The sequence below is a fragment of the Daucus carota genome, chromosome 9 (genome assembly GCF_001625215.2).
Source record: "Daucus carota subsp. sativus chromosome 9, DH1 v3.0, whole genome shotgun sequence".
Classification (NCBI taxonomy): Eukaryota; Viridiplantae; Streptophyta; class Magnoliopsida; order Apiales; family Apiaceae; genus Daucus; species Daucus carota.
In genome coordinates, this window is record NC_030389.2 from 44180758 (window position 1) to 44198522 (window position 17765).

Below are 17765 nucleotides of genomic sequence, written 5' to 3' on the forward strand. Positions count from 1 at the left end.
AGTTTCCGATTTTTCCCAACCAAATGCCTAAAGATATACGTATGATATAACTTATCAACACATTGTTCAAGCAAAATAAAAATAAAAATAAATGTAAGTTAATGTCTATGTGATCACTTTTCAATAAGTTTTATTATTTATAATTTTAATATAAATCTTTGAATATAATCAATAATCCAATATCTTATTCATTTCAAATTTATCTCTTTAATATGAGCGGATATAATTTAAAATTCAAATATTGACTACTAAATTGAAAAAGAAATTTCATAACAATTGCTGGAAATACTTGGCATTTTTCATAATAAAATAAAGAAACTTGACCTTACATTGTCTGATACCTGAGAATTATATAAGGAAATGTCCGATCTGAATGCGCGGGACATTCCTTCCCTATATCCTCGGATTCTGTAATCTAACATATACATACAACCACTCTGTATTTATATGTTTTTAACTCAAAATTGCAACTTTTAATTTGGGTTTTTCTGAATTTAATTGTTGAGCTCAAATTGAAGTTTTTGTAGGAGCCCATCTTCAGCTTTGGAGTTCTTGATGCAAATTGGTATGAAAAATCTCAGCTTTTTATTTGTTTTGTGTTGTTTTTGGCAAAGTTTTGATTTTTATTTAGGTGGTTCTTGAGCATGCTAGTGATCTTTGGAGCATATGAGGTTTTTTTACTTGATTTGTATGTGTGTTTGTGTTTATGCTAGTCTTGTTTCTTGATTAGTGTGTGAGCGAGGGAGTGTGGGAGAGAGGGGGGGGGAGGAAGGGGGAGAGAGAGAGTTTTTGTATACAAGTGATCTTTGAGGGGGAGAGAGGGAGGGAGTGAGAGAGGAAGGAGAGAGAGAGTTTTTTTGTATACAAGTGATCTTTGAGGGGGAGAGAGAGAGAGAGATCTTGGTATGATACTTTTTTTGTGCGTAGATTTGTTTTGAAGTTAATTTTGAATGTTACTAAAAGGAGCTACTTCTGTTTGTTGTTTAGTTATAGAGATATATGTAGGGGAAAAGAGGAGGTATTCAAGAACTATAATTGAATTTTGGTTGTTTATTATGTGCTGTGCTGAATGATGGTTTTTTGAGTTTGATTTTTCCGTTTTTGTTGCGATAACTGATATATGTTCAATGAAAGGATCTGAATGAAGCGGTCAGAGGACCGTTTTTTGAGTTGTTTTTCTTCTCAGTGTTTACATTGTATAAAGAGCATTTACAAGTGGTATGTTGTACCAGCTTCTTTACAGCGGGTTTTTAGTTTTAAGTGGCACAATCCAAGTAATTAACGGGTCATGGGTATATACTGTATAGGATTAGACCAAGCAATTGTAAAATTTCTCAGATTACTTGGCTTTATAGTAGAAATTGGTACTTTGCAGTGTTATAGTAAAATTTATAAATTTAAAATGTGAAAATACTTACTTAGGTCCCTAACATTTATTCTTGTGTATGCACAGAGACACAGAAAAAAAGGATTAGCATGACAAATATATACACATAGATCGTGTGTTTTTTTACCTTTGTCAAATATATACTGAATTTCTACAAAAAATGATATCAGGTGCACAATGGCAACAAAGTTAACTAAAGGGCCTAGGAGTTCGGTATCTATTTTTATAGTAGCTGGCTTGTGTTGTTTTTTTTATTTGTTGGGAGCGTGGCAAAGGAGTGGTTTTGGGAAGGGAGACAGTATAGCTTTGGAGATGACCAAGGCAGGTGCAGACTGCAGTGTGCTTCCAAATCTGAATTTTGACACTCACCACCACAGTGATTCTCGGACCATTGATGATTCTGGATCAAAAGTTAAAATATTTCAGCCATGCAAAGCTCGTTATACAGATCACACACCTTGCCAAGATCAGAAACGTGCAATGAAATTCCCAAGGGAAAATATGAATTACCGAGAAAGGCATTGCCCGCCGCCGGAAAAGAAGTTACGCTGCCTTATCCCTGCCCCCAAAGGATATGTGACCCCTTTCCCATGGCCAAAAAGTCGTGATTATGTACCCTTCGCAAATGCCCCTTATAAGAGCTTAACAGTTGAGAAGGCTATCCAGAATTGGATTCAGTATGAGGGTAATGTCTTTAGATTCCCTGGTGGAGGGACACAGTTCCCTCAAGGGGCAGATAGATATATTGATCAGCTTGCTTCTGTAATACCAATTGATAATGGAACTGTAAGAACTGCTCTGGACACTGGTTGTGGGGTATGTCAAATTTGTAGTTATCTTTAGTTATTCGTCCTTTTATTATGCAAAATTTTCTTGGGCCAGTTCTGTTAACATTTTTGCTCTATGGTCTTTTTTCTAATTGTTTTTCATTAACTAATTATTTTGTTTAGGTTGCCAGTTGGGGTGCATACCTTTGGAAGAGGAAGGTTATAGCTATGTCATTCGCACCAAGGGACTCTCACCAAGCACAAGTTCAGTTCGCTCTTGAGAGAGGAGTGCCTGCTGTTATTGGTGTTCTAGGAACCATAAAAATGCCGTACCCATCCAAGGCTTTTGACATGGCCCACTGTTCTCGTTGCCTAATCCCATGGGGAGCTAATGGTCAATACTGAATCTTTGATTCATCTCCTAACATAAAGCAAACATATAGATGCTCCTTTCCAACGTTGATCTTTAATTTTCGTGGCAGTAGGAGGAACTAGTATTGTTATTTATCTGTTAATGTTTTTTGGCAGACGGAATATACATGATGGAAGTTGATCGAGTTTTGAGACCTGGTGGCTACTGGGTTCTTTCAGGTCCTCCAATTAATTGGAAGAATAACTATAGAGCATGGCAGCGTCCTAAGGAGGATCTTGAGGAGGAACAAAGAAAGATCGAAGATATTGCGAAGCTTCTATGTTGGGAGAAAAAAACCGAGTTTGGTGAAACGGCTATATGGCAGAAAAAATTGAACACTGAATCTTGTCGTGCTTCACAAGCCAATACTTGTGAATCCTCAGACCCGGACAATGTGTGGTATGGTTCTTTCCCTGATTTTTTAGCACGAATGCAGATGCTGAAGACGAGGAAGATGCTGTGTATGGCAGTCTTTTATTTAGTTTCAAGAGTTCAGCAGTTCACAGTGCATGATTTTGAATCATCAGTGTTGGTGATGTCAGCATGAAAATGCATACATCATATCATTTTTTTAAGCAGTCATACTCGCACTGATTAAATCCTCTCTCTTACTCAGCTATGTTATCCCCTGTTGTCTAATTAGTGTGCCTAGAGCAATAAATGAAAAATGAACTAGTTTTCATACCTTTATTGGGTTATTGTAGGTACAAAAAGATGGAGGCATGCATAACCCCATCTACCAAATCAGACAGTGAGGAAGGTGGTGCGGAGCTGAAGGCATTTCCGGAGAGGCTTTATTCTGCCCCTCCCAGAATTGTCAGTGGATCTGTCCCTGGAATATCTGTTGAGACTTACCTGGAGGATAATAAAATCTGGAAGAAGCATGTGAATGCCTATAGAAGAATTAATAAACTTATTGATTCTGGAAGGTACCGCAACATAATGGATATGAATGCTGGATTGGGAAGTTTTGCTGCTGCTCTGGAGTCTCCAAAATTGTGGGTTATGAATGTTGTCCCTACTCTGCATGAGAAAAATACTCTCGGTGTTGTATACGAGCGAGGAATGATTGGCATCTACCACGATTGGTACAGATTTTTGATTTTTTTCTTCTTTAACAGCTTTCGTGGACAATCCTACTCAGTGATATCTTTTTGTTTTCTTTTATATAATATATTTTAACTTGCTCTTTTGTTCAGGTGTGAAGCTTTCTCAACTTACCCAAGAACCTATGACTTTATTCATGCAAGCGGTGTTTTTAGTTTGTACAAGGACAGGTAAGTAAGAGATTCTGTATATCGTCCCTTTGAAGATTCCAAATCCATCTTTATATGAAAAAACTTGTACATGTACACTAGTTAACTTGCATATGCCCCGTATTAGTGGTGATACTTCTAGGCCCTGAGCCTGCTTACCAGTTCCCCAGTACCATGCCTATTTCCAGACTTCTAGAGCAATATACTTGAAATGTCGATGGGTGGACAAAGCATGCACACTCACAGACAAACTTGATTGTAGGTGCAAGACTTCCCGTGAGAATAAAAGCTAGTTTAAATAGTTAGATACTCTTGTCAACCTAGTGAACACGATTAAGTTAACCTGTATACCCAAATAGGACATCCTTGTTCATGATAAGCCTGATTGGCTACGTTACTCGATCATAACAACTTGCTCTATGATAATCCAGGTTTTTCCTAAGAAATCAGGTATTCAATCCCAAACAAGGGCCTAACTCAAGCTTATTTTGTGGTCAGACCTATGAACTAGCTGAACTTGAAGAAGAAGTAGTTGTGCTGGTTAAAGCCTCTGGGTGGCTCGAATATCACACGAACAACACTTCTGTAGACAAATAATATAGAGTTCTTTTTTTATTTAATGAAAGTTAAATACAAACATCCTGACAGAAAATAGAAAGGTTAAGATCAGCAATCGAACTCATAGTATGGTCGGCCCGACACAAGCTACATTCTATAATATGCTTACGAATACCATCACATTAAATATATTTTTTGTCAGGACTATCACATTAAATATTAAATTAAAGACAAAGTATGATGTATCAATGTTTAGCGGAGCTCGAGCTCTCTGTTATTAGTTTCACTTGTTTACAGCCCTACTCAAAATGCCTTGGTCCCGTGGGACTGGTTTATTTGGAACCCCATTTTATTTGATACAAGTACTTGTGTCTTGATGCCATTGTCTGTGGGTAACTGCTGCTCACTGCACCAATGAGTCTATACTAATTTATGTACTTTATTTTAACAGATGTGATATTGAAGATATTCTTCTTGAAATGGACCGTATTCTACGGCCAGAAGGTGCGATTATTATCCGCGATGAAGTTGAAGTAGTTGTCAAAGTGCAGAAGATTGTTGGAGGAATGAGATGGGATACTAAAATGACAGATCACGAAGATGGTCCCCTTGTACCTGAGAAGATTCTTGTCGCAGTCAAACAGTATTGGGTCATGGATGATAATAACTCCACATCCCCGCTGTAAAATTATTGGGAACCCGTAGAATGATGAATTGAGGTCGTATTTAGAGGAAGGGAAAGAAGATTGGCTACAGTAAGATGCAACGTAACAGAAATAATGGCGCTACTGGCATGGAACAGAGGTGGTAATGGTTTTAAAACATGATTCATGTATTATTTATTATTCATCCTATATTGTTCTTATCTTGTATATTTACATCCCGAAATTTGTAAATGTACTTTACCTATACGGTAAACAATAGAAGGCTGGCTCGGTATCATATGTTGTATGTTTCAAAAGCAATTAAATGGTTTATTATTTGGGAATATATAATCTAGGTGTGTTTTTCGGATATTTTTTTGCTTGCAAGGGAAATTCTCTGTTGCCATCCCAGCTTCGGAATTATAGAAAATATTGATTTTCTTTACGGGCTCCTGGTTTTTATGTAATGAACATCAGAATTGGAGGGATTGTACATTTTCCCTCTTACAGCATCTATATGCAGACCTAAAATAAGGACCAGATCAGGTCTCTTAAGGGCACATCTGAGCCAGATCTTCTGTATTTACTTCATGTTCAAACATTTCACTCACTCTTTAGGCCATGTTTATCCAGGTTGGTTCTTTCAGATTGCGCATTTCTTCACCTTTAAGATGGGTTCTGTTCCGATCATGCACCTTTAAGATGGGTTCTGTTCCGATCACAGGAGTAGCGTATAGCTCTTTACTTCTCTTATTTTCCTTGAATCTGTTCTGAACAAGCTTAATAGAGCTTATAGCTATAAATGGATTCAAAAAATTGTGTTTATAATTCTTACTTAAAAAATGCTTAGTAGGAAATCAAGTCATGGAAATCATATTTTAAACAGAAACTATAAACAGAAGATGCAGAATGTTCCATTTCATGCTTCCACATAAAAAATGGAATATATTAGATACGAGAAGAAAAACACTGGACAAGCCGGTTTCAAGTACAAAGATCATAAACTTCACATATACCATGGGTTACATACATATTAATCATGGGACGGCGAAGGTCCTCAATAGCTCCTGTAAGAAGCAACAGTGCAGTGCATCTACAATAGGCAACTCAAGTGTTTTTGAACATGAACTCAATATAAATAAGATTGATACCGCAATGCATTAAATTTTGACAGAGCCATGTCAAGCTGCTTAACTCTCCTTGCATACTTTCTCAGGCTTTACTTCAAAACCGCCATCTGGTCTCTTCTGAAGTGAAAAAGGCAAGTAAGTTCCAAGAATTTTGTCCCATGTAACGAAAAATGGCTGTGAAAAGTTATATTTGGTGCCATAAAGCTGGTGGTGGACATCATGATAAGCAGAGTTGTTCCTAAAGAAGATATGGAAAGGGTTTCCAGGAAGCAATAAACCACAGTGGTCATCAACTGTTTTAATGGTGGCAAAGGAAAAGAAGAAGATGGAAGCTCGAGGGGACATGCCAGAAATGAGAAAAGATAAAGCCCCACCAATTGTATCTAGAATAAGTCCCTCCAACGGATGATTATATAAAGCTCCAAATGCATAAGGTACAACGAGGCGGTGATGTTGAGAATGTACATGTCGGTACAAGAACTTGTTATGGTGCATGTATCTATGCATAAAATATTGCCAGGTATCTAAAACCACCATTGCAGTAAAGAATTGCCTAGCAAGAACAACGGGGGAAGACTGCTCCCCTGTGCCATCACCAGCAGTATCCCCAGTCACCTGAAAACAAAGTTTATCATAAATGTATTAGTGCACGGACAAGAAATTAGTGATCACTTATTATACAAGTATATAATCTAATTTTAAGATACAATGCATAATATCAGGCAAAAATAATATGATTTACTACTGGAAACTTGAAAACTAATAAAGAACATACAAACAAGGAAAACATTTATTGTCGATCAAAGAAGAACTGGAAGGAAAAAAGGACTCTGACGCTGGGAGACAACATACCGACAAGGCGACAACATACAAGATATCAGTTGTATATGCAACTTAAATTATAAAGACATAAAAAATACAAGGAATGACAGGCACTAGTGACCAAAGGTGGTATATATACAATTATAATTGATAAAGAGAAACGCAGCATGTGCTTTGCTACCCTAAACAATATTCAAGGAGCTGCCTTTGATCCTCGACTATCTATGCATTCACTTGATTTTCACTCTCGATAAATGATCAATATAGCAGACTTCTTAGGACAGCTATCTAACACTCCATCTGTCACTGGTCGCTTGTTCGGGTTTTCTTTGATCTTTTTTCAGCTTTGTAAAAAAGGTATCATGCATTCACTTCTCAAATAATTTTTAATTCAGACAAAGAGTTAGCTACTTAGCTTTAAACTTTTTATTCAAACAAAATACTGTGAATAGATGATACCCTTTCTAGAAACCTTGAAAATTGCTAACAATGTCGACAGGGACTAGAAAAACTTTTGGAGGGTAGATAATATATATCAAACCTTCCAAGTTACTGGAATCATTTCAAATGACAAACATAAATACATAATCTTTCTGGGGAAAAAGGCATTTAAATATTTTCTTATAGGAACTATAATCTTTGCAATTACTTTTCATTCTAGCTACTGCATTTTACAATAAGGACATCCAATTTGACTAGAACATATGGTCCTAGTAGAAAATGCTTATAATGACAATATACTATCTACAGTAATTCACAAATGCAAAAGTGGTTGCACAATCATCTATCAACATCTCTCATTCAAACTATAGCATTCCATTGCAATTTATTCAAACAAAAGCCAAGATAAAATACTTTGATAGAAGCATAAACAAACTTAAAATTAATCTTCTATAACGCAAAGGGGGTTCTTATCACATTTTTGCAAATTAAGTCTCTTAAGCAGCATTCTTCCCGGTATACCTAATTTAGTTCTAATGTACTAAATCTACCCCCCCCCCCCCCCCCCCCCCCTCTCTCTCTCCCCCCCCCTCTCCCTCTCTACACCTATTGAAGTTACAATGTATTAACTTTCCCTCCCTCCCCTATCTCTCTCACACAGACAAACAAACACACACACACACACACAATTACATTACAGCAGTACAAAAGTTAATATATTAGTGAAAACCCCAGATCCAAACCAAAAAAAACACAAAATGCCACCAAAAAACACCATAAAAATCATACCTTGAACAAGATTATAGCCACAATAGCCTGCACAAGCTGCTGCAGAAGAACCCCTTTAACAACAACACTTTTAGGCACTAAATTCTTCTCATTCTCATCTTTTCTTGAATGCAATCTATACTTATCCATACCTCCAAACAATATATACATCCCTGAATAAACCCAATACACAATTATAGGCATTATAACACCTAACAATTCATCTGAAACCCTAAATTCCATCTCTTTCAGCTCAAAAGCAATATAAAAGTCCAATCTTTAAATCTACAGAAACCAAGAAATGGGTAGCAAATATTTTTTCAAAATTTTTTTTTGATTAATTTTTAAAAGGACCCAATTGGGTAGATTTGAATTGGGGTTTGTTGTTTGGATAGTTGAGAAGAGATATAAAAATTTCTAGGGTTTCAAGATTGAAGCTTTTTGCCCAAATTGAAATGAAGATGGAAAATATAGTGGTTTGTTTTACTATTTGTTCTGTTATATTTGTTTCATATTTGGGAGAAAATTATTTAATTTAAGTACAACTAGATATTGACCATTTAGTACCTGTCAATTGGTAAAGTGAACATGGAATCTGAGCTGGCAGTAAAAAAAAGTGGTGGACCCGGCTAGTTTATATAGAATTATTGTAACAAATAATTTTTTTTACTTCCGTTGTGAGAGTTGATTAGGCTTTTATTATAAAATGAAAATAAATGATACTTTATAATCATTAAAAAATTTCTATAGACATGCATGAATATATTTTTGACAGTTTATTACTAAAGTTTGGAGTTTTTCTGAATTAACTATAACGTTTTTAAACATATAATGCTAAAAGTAAGTTTAATAATTTAAATGAAATTTAACTTGTTTTTTTTTTGAAAAGGAAATTTAAGTTGTTTAAAAATAAATTGAAGCAGATTATCTAAAGGATACCCAAATCACAATCGGCCCAAATAAGTATATCTTTTCCGAGCCCAACCATAATCTCTTGTCATTTGCTTTGTTTTTGGTCCAACACAGTTGCTTTGTTTTTTTGTTTTTTTTTTTTTTTTACAATGCATGCTTATATGACTTATAAATTAATATTTGTTCTGATATTTTTCGGATAAGTAAGTCGAACCCGAATCTCCCGAGACAATTGAAAAATAAACTCATCATTTAGATTATCCAATCGTGCTCAACACAATTGCTTTGTTAAGTTGCTTTTTTTTTTTATTTACCATAAAAAACAATGGGGCCGTTTGGCTTAGCTTAAAATAAGTGACTTAGTATTACTTAAAATAAAGAAGAGAATTATAAGTGATAAGCGAACTTAACATATAAGTTATCAAAAATGTTTGGATAACTTCACTTATAAATCAATTGAGTGTTTGGTAATTTAAATTTATAAATTAGAAAAAAAATTCAAATCATAAAAATACAAAAAAATTATTAATAAATAAAATTTATTACGTATTAAAAATTTAAAAATTTCATAAAAATACAAATCAAAAAAAAAAACTCAAAAAAAGCTAGCATTTGTAACTTCCAACTCTAGCTCCAAAAGGCTGACAAGCCCTTGCGACTTCTGCAAGCTGAACTCAACTTTTATATAAAAAAAAGTGGGAAGTGGGTGTTCCCAAACACCACATTAAGTTGTGAGCATTTTGTTTTTTCCCATGTTGTTTCCTAGCCACAGCTGCTTTCTAGTCCCATTCCACATATAAACATCACATGATATCATTTGCATTTAGTCTTCAACCCAATCTAAGACATCTTTCTCATCTGACCGCATAGCGCAGTGGATTAGCGCGTTTGACTTCGGATCAAAAGGTCGTGGTTCGATCCCACTGTGGTCGACACATTTATTTACCAAAAAAAATTATTCAGTTTTTCGGACACATTTATTTTACCAAAAAAATTATTCAGTTTTTCGGACACATTTATTTTACCAAAAAAATTACTCCCTCCATCTCATTTAACTGCTTTGACTTTTTTACACGTATTTTAAAGTGTAAAAAAATCAAATCTAAATATAATATTCTTTATAAAATTTATATCAAATAAAAGTTTAGAATCTAAACTTATTTGATATAAGAATTGAATTTTTTATTAAACGTAGACATGTTCTTTTACACCTCAATATACGTGTTAAAAAGTCAAACATCAGTTAAAATGGGACAAAGGGAGTATTCAGTTTTTCAAAAAATTGCACATTTTAAACCCAAGTCTGCAGCAAAATAAGTTCTTTTCCTAAAATCATTCAGTTGTTTTGTAAAACATTGTACATTCTAAACCCTGTAAAAATCATTCAACCTTACAGCAAAATAATATGCTGGTGAAGACTGATCAAGAGTACTGTACTGTTAGTAGTTAGTACTAGTTAGTACTAGCTATCCAGCCAAAATGCATGAGCCATGAAGCTTTCAGTGTTAAGTTCTCTCTATATATAGTAACATACCTGCTCAACCAAAGCCATCTGATATATAGCTTGTAGCGAAAAGTCTAATTGAGTATTAGAGGGAACTAAACACAGCTGCATTGTTGTTTAATCCATCCGCTTTGTCTTTAGTTTACTCTAATATCTCATTTGCGGCTTTCACTCTCTTTGGTAACCATAAGAACTCCTCCCCACCGCACACTCTATGATTCAACCGTGAATTGCCTTATGTGAGGATCGGATGGAATTAAACAGCTAGCATTTTTGTTTATAAGATGCATTCGTTTAATTTCCTCCGATATCTCATCTGTGGCTTCCACAGTTTTAGTTATATGTCATTTGTGAATTAGTAACAAGAAATGCTTAAATTTTCGTTGTCTGCTTGCTTGTTTTTCTGATTTATTTGCTTTGCAGCAACACTCGCTGGAACAAACCATAAAACGTATACAAGACCGGTTTTTAGCAAGCTTAATTGAGAACACCAGAACTAAGCCTGTCATGGATCATCAGCAATGCCTTGTTATGATCAGCTCATTTTCTGTCGATTCAATCAGAAACAAATCACCTTAGGCCCTTCTCCACGTGTTAAAATCTCTTCTAGGTGGTAGTCATAGTTAACTCTAGCCCTGTATTCAGCCTCTCGCCATAGTTTGTGCAATACCATATCATAAGCATTTCTAAGACAACGAAAACAAGTAACAACATATCAGAAACATCCTCTTACAGACAAAGTTATTGTTAACTACCTTATATACCAGTCTTTGAGTCTGTAAGCTTCTAACAGAACCAGTACCAGCAAAACCTTGCAAATTCCAAAAAAACTCAATCTTAATGAAATCTAACAAACAGAACGGTAAATGATGCAAGTGGCTTTCTCTAAATCCAGAAACAAAATTTCCTGTTACCTTCTAGTGAACAAAGAGAGGGAGAGGTCTGAGTGGGAATAATATAACAGTTTATTTTTACATTTCTCAAAAGGCGTATTTTAAATGCACATTGCTATATTTTACCCTAGCCCGATCCTCTTCATTATGACATATACAAATTAAAAAATCCGCATCAAATCAATTGACTATATTAATAATAGAACAGTTATTGTCCACATCTCGAAATGTATATAAAGCCAAATAATAACATTAGCTTAAAAGTAGTATCGCGAGAAACATTTCCAAATCATAAGGGCCGGTAGTTATAACAATTTTCCTGTAGGTGGTTCTTTAAATGCTTGATCTTAAATTGTTATAAAATCAATTTTATGGATCTGCAGACTTGATCAGCACAATCATACAGTACAAAACTGTTCAGCAATGAACAGATACAGACATTAACAATACACCTATTTATAGTGAAATCAGACACAACACAATCATACAGTACAAATTGTTTGAAGAAAAAAAAGTGAACTGATACAAGGGTCCAGGTCCCTGGCAACGTATGCCAGGGAGCTGTTAACCAACAATCAGTTTCCTGGCATACGTAGGCCAGGAGCTGTTAACCAACAATTAGTTTCCTGGCCGTTGGATACATATCCAGCGGCGGGATAAAAAAACAAAGTTTAATATGTCCAGCGCGTTTTTACGGCTGGACGGGCGGTAAAAAAGCGCGGGACGGACCTCGTCCAGCGCTAAAAAAGCGCTGGACGTAGGTTATAATCCTGGCCGCTGGATATTCATCCACAACAATGAAGGAAATGATCAGCAGAAAAATGTTAATAACATTGTAATTGAGAAAAACACTAATCAGGGCTAGCTTTCTAAAGGTGAATTAGTGAAAGACTGCACCTTTCTTTAAAATCTTTTGAGTTGCAGAGAAGTGAATTCAAGAACCCTTTGAATTTACTCCAGGTATTAGCACATACTCAACTTAAATAGGTGCCTCACTGATTTTGTAATTAATCTGGAAAAATGGAATCTTTTGGATTTTTGAATATTAAAGAAGTGCTAGGTATCTGAATTGGGTATATAAAAGGTTCATGAATGATGTGGCGGAGAATATACGCTATTTCTATTATCATTCGCGGGTAAAATGGAAGATATTAATTGGTGTGGTTGATGGGAAGGAGGTCAATCTCATTTATTATCTTCGTAACCGACAATGTCTTTTGCAATTTTTTTTTTCTGGAATCAATTTGAGGTCCCTGAGTTTCCTGTAATGATATCAGGTTCACCATAAAAGATCCTGTAATGATATCTGGTTCACCATAAAAGATAGATCCACTTTTTCAGAAAAAGAAATGAATAAAATCTACGTGGCTATATAAATATTTTGACATTAACAAAAATCCACGATCAGTCCGAAAAAACTACTAACAATAGTTTGATTCATATTAGACTCTAGTATTTTCATGCTAAGCACCAAATTTCATTTTCATACATAATTTCATTTTCAAACATTCATGAATCATTTTGGCGTCTCTAGCATTCCACATCTAAACGGGGTTATTTCAACAAGACCAATAAAGGAGATCTCATGAGACCTGAGGGCCTCAACCTACCATCACTTTTGTTCCATATGTACATTTTCAACTCTGCAAAAAGTATTCAAGCCTTACAGCAAAACAAGTGTATGTTGGTCAAGACAGAAGAGGTGACGTGTTTAGTTACCCAGGCAAAATGCATGAGCCATGGAGCTACAGTTCGGAGTTGTCTATATAAGAAACATACCTCTCAACACAAAGCCATATGAAAAATCTCTTGCATTGTAAGTCTTAAGTGAGGATTAGAGGGAACTAAACATGCAGCATTGTTGTTTGATTACACTTTATGTTTAGTTTCCTCTAATATCTACCTGTGGCTTTCACTTCTCTCCGCGTTCATTAAAACTCCTCTCACCGCACATCTCCTTGATTCTACTGTGTATTGCCCTATGTGAGAATCGCAGGGAATTAAATAGCCAGCATCTTTGTTATAAGATGCATTCTGTTAATTTCCTCCGATATCTCATTGTGGGCTTGCACAAATTAGTTTCATCTCATTTCGCAAGAACTTCAAGAAATAGTAACAAGAAATGTAGCTATAAGAGATTTCACACAGATAAGGCTCAAATACCGAATAAGCAAGCATTATCCTTACAGATCGCAAATATCAAAAAAAGACAAATTTATGGTTTAAAAGGAAATATATTCAGAGTACTATACTCCAACAGTAAATAAAGATGAGTTCAAGATATCTGGTAATATCCTAAAGTTGCAGACTCAGGCAAGATATCGGTACAAGTTTCTTTGAGTGCCATCCCTTTCCAAAATTCACGCTCAATCAAACTCTCAATTCTTCTTCCAATCATATAGGGTCTGCCAGGAATCTTGGCTGCAGATGCCTCGGTGACCTCCGCGATGATATCAGTATGATCCACACTCGCCTTGATTTCATTATTCGTATATTGCAGCATCAATATGATGCTTTCGGTTATTCCCACTATCTGCCTTATTCTACTTTCTTAGGATCAGATTCCTTTTCAGCTGAAACAGTTCTTATAGTTAGTTTGTAACTTTTGCCAATGAAATTTTCATTCACGGAAAATAATCCCCCTCACTGACATCCTTGGTGTCCGATCTTTTTTCAGTACATTCTTTCCCTCGACACAAGCCAAGGAGTGCAGGCTCCTCTTCAGTTGATGGAGGGATCTCTGTAGCTCCTGGATCTCTCTATAAGCTATACTGATCAGCATTATTGAACATCATGAGGACACACATCTGATAAGTAGATACGGTCAACTGATGCTCTTGTCCTTCCCAAAGATTGCCTTCAAGACAGCTGTGCCCATGTTGTTTGCCAAGACAATCTACGGCCTGCATGAATTTCTAGATAATAATAGCGGAACTTCTCACAGAGAGCTGACATTTCAGCTGGCAGGTTGCAAGTGACAGTGGGCTGGGGAGGCCATGACCCTGTCGTCAGAACTTGGACTATAAATGTAGGGCCTGTCTACCAGCTCAGCATCATGGGCCCAATAGAACCCCAGCATTGTTTCTTGAGAGGTTATCATGTCCGCGAGCATTCTTTCTGCTTTTAAAGTGAACTGATATCCAAATTCAGTCTCTTAGCATAACAATCAGACTTCTCTCAGCATTGTAAGAAACAGTTTTGCTGACAACAGCCGTTGAGCTAAGTGTTGCTTATAGTATTTCTCAAAAACATCTTTCTCCTTTAAGAAAAGGAGGAGCACCACTATCTTGTTAAGAGCAGCCTCAACATTCTCCTCACTGACTACCTTCAGACCTTTCCTCAATGTATAATCCAGAAATAATGAGATGAATTCAGAAGAGCGAGGATTCAGATTAAAGATGCTTTCAAACGACGAATCAAAAGCATTTTGAAATGTCTTATCATCACAAAATGCCAGATATATTATTTTATCATATTTCTCCTTGACATCCAAGAGGAACTTAACAAACTTCACAGGATTTCTTGCCCTTTCCGTATCAGCAACAAGCTGTTCACGGTTTCTCTGAGGTGAGAAGTCATCACAGCCTTCATCGTTGAAAGACCATCAGGAACCCCGTGAAACAAATTATACATTCTTCTCAGGTCCTCAATCTTGTCATCCATAAGCATATTCACTAAGCCCGGCGTATCCAAAAGCCTGGTCTTAATTTTAGGGGACTGTAAAACAATGTCCCTCCAAAGGTGCATGCCAAGCTCACGTACAGGGGTTTTATGGTTATGTGGAATATAAGTCCTGTCCATGTACCTCAGAATGTCATGGATCATCAGCAACACTGTCCTATTCTTAACCCAATTTTTGAAGACTTCCTCCAGAAACAAATCACCTTCGGCCTCTGCTAAACGTTTTGAAATCTCCCTTAGGCGGTTAGTCATAGTGGACTCTACCCCTGTATACAGCATCTCGCCAAAGTTGTGCAATACCATTTCATATGCATCTCTAAGACAATGAAGAAAACATATTAGAAACATCATCTTACAGACTTTGCAGTCACAAGTTATTGCATATATGAGTCTGTAAACTTCAAGCAGTATCCAGATATCACAATAAATCTTGGCAGATTCTAACAAACACAATTTTAATGAAATCTTTCAAGCAGAAAGGTAAATGATGCAACTACAAATGCAATTTAAAAAAAAATCTTACAAGCAGAAAGGTAAATTATGCAACTTGTCTTTTTCAAAATCTAGATAATATTTTACTTAATCATATGATACTATCATAACAATTATTATATTAAGTGTAAAGAGTAGTCCTTATCAACATTATAAAGTATCTAATATCATCTCTAAGAGCATAATAACTAAAATATAAATTTAGAATACTCGGTAAGTTGCCCAAAGCACGCCATTTTACTATAATTAGCTTTCATGGTTTTCCCTTGTATCTAATATATATTCCTTAACTGTAAAAGCTATAACAACTACAAAACAAATCTAATTTTAGGGAAATAATATCTTCAGCAATGCAAAAAACTTGACTACAAGAGCCGGTGCGTGTCAATTAGATCAAAAGCTCAGCGAAAAAACCTAGTTGAACAAAGAGAGGGAGCTTGAGTTGAGAAATTAATATGCAAGGTTATTGTTATATTTCTATAATGCGTCTTTTAAGTGCACATTGCTATATATTTAACCTCATCCCCGTTTCCTCTTTCGTTATGACATATACCATTTAAGAATTCTGTATCGAAGTCAATTGTGTATAGTAATAATAGAATAGAACAACGTTATAATTGTCCCCGTGTGACAATTGGTAACATAAGCCTAAAAGTATCACCGCGATAAACAATATCCCAAATCAAAAGTTCCTGTAACTATAACATAATTTTCCAATAGGGTGCTTCTTTAATATATAATCTAAAATGGTCTAAAAATCATTTATATATCTGCAGACTGATGGAATTAATTGGATTCTGTTACATGTATCAGAGGGAATAACAATCAACTAGATGCAAGCAACTTTGACAAACATAAACACGAAAAACAAAACAAAACTTCCACATAAAATGCAGCAGCAAACAATCCACTGGTGCAACTGAAAATCAATTTAATTAAGAGAGTAAATAAGTGAAAGATTGAGGCTTACCTATAGAGCTCATGGTAACTAAGAAGCCTACCATTGTGATTGTAAATTTCATTGATAGCATGCTCCAGTTTCTTCCAAATCTTCTCGGCATATTTGGCATCAACAACCTTGCGCCTCTTAAAATTCTGTTCCTTCTGATTATTATCCATCTCTCCAGCTCTTGGCTCAATCTACTGCTGTATCATTCACCAAAAATGAACTAAATCAGCACAATCATGCAGTACAAAATTGATCAGAAGTGAACCGACATTAACATATACACTTTTTTATCAAGTAGAATCAGACACAACAATCATACAGTACAAAATTGTTATGCATGTAATCATAAGTCTAAGAAAGAACAAGAATTAAAGAAATGATCACCAGTTTTTTAAAAGGTAAATTATTAGTACTTAAAAGACTGCACCTTGCTTTGAAATCTTTGAAGTAGCAGAGACTGAATTCAGGGATTCTTTTAATTTAGTTGAGACTCCGGTGCATATTCACTTTAGGAGTAATGCTACCTACACAAAATTACAAAATCCGTTACTTATGGATATCTACGAGAATGATATCCTCACTTAAGGAGTAATGAGGAATGCATGCTAACTACACAACATTACAAAATCAGTTACAGTTTTTTAAGAGAATGATGTGTATAGTGAAGTATAAAGTTACCAAGTATTAATTATGCTGTCGTGTCATTTTTCTGGTACATGTTTATCATTTTATTTAAAAGTAAAGTGCATTTTGTGTAAATATTACACTTCTAAAACATAGTAAAGTATATTTATATTTATATTTATAGTAAAGTATATTTATATTTATATTTATAAAGTATATTTATAGTATAGTAAAGTAGCAGAGACTGAATTCAGGGATTCTTTTAATTTAGTTGAGACTCCGGTGCATATTCACATTAGGAGTAATGCTACCTACACAAAATTACAAAATCCGTTACTTATGGATATCTACGAGAATGATATCCTCACTTAAGGAGTAATGAGGAATGCATGCTAACTACACAAAATTACAAAATCAGTTACAATTTTTGAAGAGAATGATGTGTATAGTGAAGTATAAAGTTACTTAGTACTCCCCCCATCTCTTAATACTTTTCCTGTTTCTCTTTGTCACGCTTGTCAACAC

The 17765-nt window shown here is 35.4% G+C and overlaps 2 protein-coding genes, 1 non-coding gene and 1 pseudogene across 3 annotated transcripts; 2 read left to right on the forward strand and 2 right to left on the reverse strand.

Moving 5' to 3' along the window:
• The first annotated feature begins 282 nt into the window (after window positions 1-282).
• On the forward strand, window positions 283-5396 carry LOC108202829 (probable methyltransferase PMT2). The gene is made up of 7 exons (XM_017371387.2): window positions 283-565; window positions 1558-2203; window positions 2338-2548; window positions 2683-2965; window positions 3271-3654; window positions 3766-3843; window positions 4832-5396. Exons 2-7 carry the CDS (start codon window positions 1565-1567, stop codon window positions 5064-5066), a joined length of 1830 nt encoding a protein of 609 aa, XP_017226876.1. The 5' UTR covers window positions 283-565; window positions 1558-1564; the 3' UTR covers window positions 5067-5396.
• Window positions 5397-5927: 531 nt separating this feature from the next.
• LOC108200667 (sphinganine C4-monooxygenase 2) lies at window positions 5928-8687 on the reverse strand. Its single transcript, XM_017368899.2, has 2 exons — window positions 8207-8687; window positions 5928-6769 (listed from the first exon to the last, which is right to left on the reverse strand). The coding sequence occupies exons 1-2, from the start codon at window positions 8426-8428 to the stop codon at window positions 6215-6217; spliced, it is 777 nt and encodes a 258-aa protein (XP_017224388.1). The 5' UTR covers window positions 8429-8687; the 3' UTR covers window positions 5928-6214.
• A 1270-nt stretch (window positions 8688-9957) lies between these two features.
• On the forward strand, window positions 9958-10029 carry TRNAR-UCG (transfer RNA arginine (anticodon UCG)). Its single transcript has one exon. It is a non-coding gene; the product is annotated as a tRNA-Arg (tRNA).
• A 3774-nt stretch (window positions 10030-13803) lies between these two features.
• Window positions 13804-16786, reverse strand: LOC135149706 (cullin-3B-like; annotated as a pseudogene).
• Between the last annotated feature and the right edge of the window lie 979 nt (window positions 16787-17765).

What these genes read in the sequence shown, in the direction of transcription:
- LOC108200667 (XM_017368899.2), bottom strand. Translation starts at nt 8,428, where the DNA reads ATGGAATTTAGGGTTTCAGATGAATTGTTAGGTGTTATAATGCCTATA. An exon ending in TGGCTATAATCTTGTTCAAG is followed by an intron (nt 6,770 to 8,206) that starts GTATGATTTTTA and finishes CTTTGTTTTCAG; the next exon opens with GTGACTGGGGATACTGCTGG.
- LOC108202829 (XM_017371387.2), top strand. Translation starts at nt 1,565, where the DNA reads ATGGCAACAAAGTTAACTAAAGGGCCTAGGAGTTCGGTATCTATTTTT. An exon ending in TCAGACCCGGACAATGTGTG is followed by an intron (nt 2,966 to 3,270) that starts GTATGGTTCTTT and finishes GGGTTATTGTAG; the next exon opens with GTACAAAAAGATGGAGGCAT. An exon ending in ATTGGCATCTACCACGATTG is followed by an intron (nt 3,655 to 3,765) that starts GTACAGATTTTT and finishes TCTTTTGTTCAG; the next exon opens with GTGTGAAGCTTTCTCAACTT.